This window comes from Electrophorus electricus, chromosome 4 (genome assembly GCF_013358815.1).
Source record: "Electrophorus electricus isolate fEleEle1 chromosome 4, fEleEle1.pri, whole genome shotgun sequence".
Taxonomy (NCBI): domain Eukaryota; kingdom Metazoa; phylum Chordata; class Actinopteri; order Gymnotiformes; family Gymnotidae; genus Electrophorus; species Electrophorus electricus.
In genome coordinates, this window is record NC_049538.1 from 29,969,066 (window position 1) to 29,974,336 (window position 5,271).

Genomic DNA, 5,271 nt, shown 5'->3' on the forward strand with positions numbered 1-5,271 from the left:
AAATACATTCAAGGATATGGTGTCCGTTCTAAATGAACAGTTTATCTGTAAATGAAAGGACCCACACTGTAGTCCGTGAATCTCTGGGCTGTTGAGTTCACCTTTGCCTAACCCTCATGTCACCGACTGCCTGTTGCTTATGCTTGTGGGATAAATTGTAAAAAAAAATAGCAGATCGCTGTCAAAGAGAGGAACCTGCATGGTCCGACGCCCTGAGATGTGTTGCTGCTGGGTCCAGTATTTCTGGATAAAACTTTATGAATCACCATCTTTAGAGGGAAAATTCAAACTCAGGAAAACTTCGAAGTTTATCCACCAAAACCTCTAAACACATAATGTAATCACAGACCAGCTGTGTGCACTTGTAAAGTTGTTATAATCCCCCACGCTCCTATAAACAGGAAAATACATAATATAAAGCATCATGCACGCATCTGCAAAAAAAAAAAAAAAAAAGGTTTACCCCAATGTTCCGCCAAATTTTCCTTTTTTGGAAATAGCTGCTGTCAGACTTTTGGTGACCACACTCCTGAAACTGTGATACTTCATAAAATGTGTATCCAGATTACATTAAGGTCTCAAATTGCTCTATTTATTTAAATATTAAAACCCAGATGTTAGTCTACAGTGTTTTTTTCTGTGACTGTCTTCTTTTCCATTTTATCATTAAATCTTTTTAAAACAAAAATAGCTAAGATGAAATCAAAGGAGGCAACAAATAAGTAAATTATCTTGTGAAAAGCTTGGGCTTGAGTATTAGTGAAATATTTAGGATTTCAGAAGCTTGGCTTTTGACAAAGTTTAAACGAAATTGTTTGAGTTATTTATCTTTAAATACTTTGTTTTCTTTTCTACTAACCCAAAGAAGCTCCCAGAAAGAGTTCTGTCGTGTTTGCTTGTTCTCTCTGTGAGAGCAACTTCAGCGTCAAGGGTGGACGTGATATTTCAAACATCAGATCAGTGCGTTTATGTATTGGGTGCCCGGAAATTTTTCCAAATAAACACAGCTTGATTCAACTTGGGTGGGCAGACTTATCAACAGACTAATTCTATAAACAAATGAGGGAATAACCAAGCGCCCCATTGGCTGGTCGGCAGGGGACGAGGGGAGAGACAACTGGGGCTTTCGGCAATGAAATTTTAATTAATGTGGGTGGGCTGAGAACACAGCGCGTGTTTATCATAGACAATTTATTTTCCAGTGCTAAGTCAACATAAAACAGCAAACGTACAACAATTATTTAACATTTTAGACCCCAGAAGGAGAGACGCAGTGGTGCACGTTGTCATTGCAGAAGTGGACCTCTGAGCTTAAACTCTGAAGCTGAACCGGCACCGCAATAACGGGACTCGGCGATCATGAGCTTGTACCATAATCAGGCACCGCAGCCTGGTATGGGTCCCTCGGCTCTCACCTTGACCAAGTCACTGATCTATGTGTATGGCGGCGAGGTTGGAGGCATTATCCCCTCGCTGGGATTTGCCCCAGCAAGACAGGAGGCTCCTCAGAAGCCGCCCTTTAGCTACATCGCACTTATCGCAATGGCCATCAAAAACGCACCGGACAACCGCGCCACTCTGAGCGGCATCTATCAGTTCATCATGGACCGTTTCCCCTTCTACCACGACAACAAACAGGGCTGGCAGAACTCGATCCGGCACAACCTCTCCCTGAACGACTGCTTCATCAAAGTTCCCCGGGAGAAGGGGCGTCCGGGGAAAGGCAGCTACTGGACGCTGGACCCCAAATGCCTGGACATGTTCGAGAACGGGAACTACAGGAGAAGGAAGCGAAAGCCCAGACCACAGGACACAGGGGAGGCCAAGGCGAGCCACGTAAGAAACCGGGGGGTGGAAACGGTCGATCAGCAGTCACAGGAGAAAGAGCACGGGAATCCGTCTGAACACCCCAAAGTCCGCGGAGGACGGCGGAGTGCGACTCCGCATTTGGCCGTGCACGGAACGTCATCCACCAACCCTACGAAGAAGCACCCGACGGGTGCGAGACCCGGGTCCCCGAGCGAGGGGTCACGCGCAACACCGCTGGGAACGGACTCGAAACTGCACACGTCGCGCGCGAGCGAGACGATCGCGGGGAGGAGGCCCGCGGACGCGCAAGGTAACGGTGACTTCGCTGGACACGAGCAGATCCATGAGGTTAAACCGGACGGAGCGACTCCAGAGATGAACACTAGAAAAACAACCGACAGGTCGAAAGAGTTTAGCATTGATAGTATTTTATCGAAGAGGGTCGGTCAGTGCCAGAGACGGTGCAGCTGTGCAGACTCAGCGGTGACTCGCGTGGGAGCGCGCGATCATGCGCTCGCGTCGTCGCTCCTGCTGGGCGCACACGCGCCACCACTTTATCCCAGGGGCCACCCGCTCTGCTCGTACGTGTCCTTGGTCCTCCCTGAAAAAGCGTTTCACCTTAGCGAGAAGACTGGCGAACAATTATTCTACTGAATATCTGGACATGTTGCTACGGGATGAAGGTATCAAATGAGTAATATTTAGTCTAGTTTCCGTAAGAACTGGATGGGGTTCAACAATCCTTTACCACTGTAAATCACCCATAAGATTTCAATTAATTCAATCAAGATATTGTATTATTATTATTGTTGTTGTTGTTCTTCTTGGCGGAGCTTCAGATATGGCTAGCAGTCCTTACGCTGCCGATTATCAGCCCTTACTGTGTACATGTAAACGTTTATTTGGACTATGGTTATTATTATGATCCTTTCTGTGCTTGTAAGAGGGATACAAGACGAATTACAAGTTGTATAATGCTGTCGCTTTCTTCTCAAGTACCTCATAGATGAAACGCTTGTGGACATTTTGGGGAAAATATAATTGTTTGAATGTTAAAGGAATAATCATGGCATGCAATAAACATGCCTATTGTACAAATAAAACATTTTTCACCGAAGTGCACGACTGCAGCAGTTACCCCCCCCCCCACCCCCCACCCCCCGCCAAAAACTTTTCTTGACTTGTGAGTTTATTTTATTTATTTATTTATTTTTAAAATACCCTTTAAAGACACATTTTAACACCCATCCTAGCATGGTGTGCAATTAATGTAATAATTAGAATAATAATAGGTTAGATTTATACAGCGCCTTCCACAAAAACCCAATGTATGATTTGTTTTTCTTTTTTAAATTACAGCCTTTCTAGACATTTGACAAGACACTTTGTTCACAGTTTAGATCTAAAAATTGATAACCCCGAAATGGGCCTTAAATGTGATATTTGATCTAAATCTGACTCAGAATCATTCTTATTCACCAGTACATATTGGGTCCAGGAATTTGCTTTGGTATGATGTAGTACACATTAAAGACTATAGTAATGCCAGGACAAGGCGCACTGACATCACTGTCGACTATGGAATAAATAAACAAAGAACATGGCATTGACACAGCCCATTTGACAGTGTTTACATAGTATCTTTAGGGATAAATATACAAGTTAGAGGGTAAGACAGTTCACAGTATATATATTTACAGCATATAGAGTTTGTGTGAAAAATGGGACATGTAAGGTGGATTAGTGAAGTTGACAGGAGAATCTCCTGTCTAACACCATTTACGTGGAGGAAGTTGGCGTTTGCTGTATTCCCTGCCACTATATATAGCCACGACTATGAGAGACTCGGCTGACAGCCCTTGTATTCTCGCTTTGGAGAGCACGGATCAGGAATGCTTGTGGAAATAAATAAACGTGCCTACATTTGAGCAGGCAGGCTCACGTTTGAGCGGCTGAGCTTGCGTTTGCAAGCATTTCCTGTGTATAGCATTCTTTTGGTCACAAGTGTAAATAGAACGACATCCCAGCGTTCCGGTCTCTGAATCCGAAGTTCCCATATGTCCTCCTTCTCCTCCTTCCAGATGGGCTCTTTAGGATGGGGGTGGGAATGTTCTCCGCTCACCACCCCTAGGCGTGCGGGCCCCTCTGCAGCTGGCCAGTGGGCTCACAGAGGCCAGTAAGGAGAGTGAAAGGATAGTCGGGTCTGGTCACTGGGACTCGACGGCAACACCATTCATCCTCGCTTTACATCCTCGCTGTGTCCTCTGTTTCCTCTTTTAAGCTCTGTTCTTTTTTATCAGATGTTTTCCTGTAACTTGGTTTAATGAAAGTTAACCAGATTGTGTCTGGCAGATTTCAACTCGTTATCAACGTTATCAGGAGTAATTCACACATAATAACTGGTAAATTCCATGAAATTCCATGAAATTCCATGAAATCCCATGATCATGACTTTTATGAACTGGTATATGTAATCTCCCTCATGAGAAAATTGGAAAATCTTAGTAGCTAAATTTGGTACTTATATAATAAACATGCCTGTGTGCCAGGACACTTGGCCAAAAGACCAAAATCAATACTGTTTTAGACCAGTTCATTCTTATCTGGTCTTTTCATGGAAGGATTATTTCTTTGCAGAAATATGAATATAAAAAGGACTCATTTTATTTCATTACTCAAGCACCCACTTGGAATAATGTAGTCACTCCAATTGAAATAAGGAGAAATTTCTGCATTACCAACATAGATGCCATTTTATTTTTTAAGCAGGTTTAAGTCTGATTTAATCTAAATCTGCATCTCGTCCACTGTTCAGAATGCTGGACAGTAAAAGCTGACAGCTTGTTGCACTAGCAGCTATTGCCACAGTCTCTGTTGGTCTTTACATGAGCAATTCCAGGGAGAAACCTTTTTTTTCCCAGTTTGGATTCCCTATTTCAGTAGCTTTATATAAAAATAAACAAGAAAAGGAAAGATGATTCTCATAAATGCTCAAAGTGTGACAGATCCTCGTTCGTGTCACGGGGAGGTTCGTTCTCACTTTCTCTTCTGCTTTGATGGGAAACAGAATGAATGCTCCCCCTCACTGCAGCCTAGAAGGACAGCGCTCCAGAGTTGCTTGCATTCCTGGGATTTGGGGGCGATGAAGACCATGCACCACAGCTCCGATAACAACCATCTCACTGGTATATTTCTATACAACCATGATCAGTAACCATACACTCGCCTTAACTGTTTATCTGGCCCACAGTGTCATTTTGGAATTTCATCACTACCAGGGAGAGAAAGTGACCAGAGTCAAGGTCAGGAGTAAAGTCCCGTGGGGATGGTTCATACTTACCATACAAAGTTCATACTTTGCCCCACCTACACCTCACTGTTTGACAGTTTGACCCAAGATCAAACAGAAAGGGCATGGTCAAACAAAAAGGGGAGGGGCCTGATGGTGGCTGCCCGGAGTGT

At 43.9% G+C, this 5,271-nt stretch overlaps 1 protein-coding gene across 1 annotated transcript; it reads left to right on the forward strand.

Annotated features, from left to right (window-relative positions):
• The first annotated feature begins 1,305 nt into the window (after window positions 1–1,305).
• Window positions 1,306–2,914, forward strand: foxl1 (forkhead box L1). Its single transcript, XM_027018012.2, has one exon. The coding sequence runs from the start codon at window positions 1,360–1,362 to the stop codon at window positions 2,461–2,463; it is 1,104 nt and encodes a 367-aa protein (XP_026873813.2). The 5' UTR covers window positions 1,306–1,359; the 3' UTR covers window positions 2,464–2,914.
• Window positions 2,915–5,271: the final 2,357 nt, after the last annotated feature.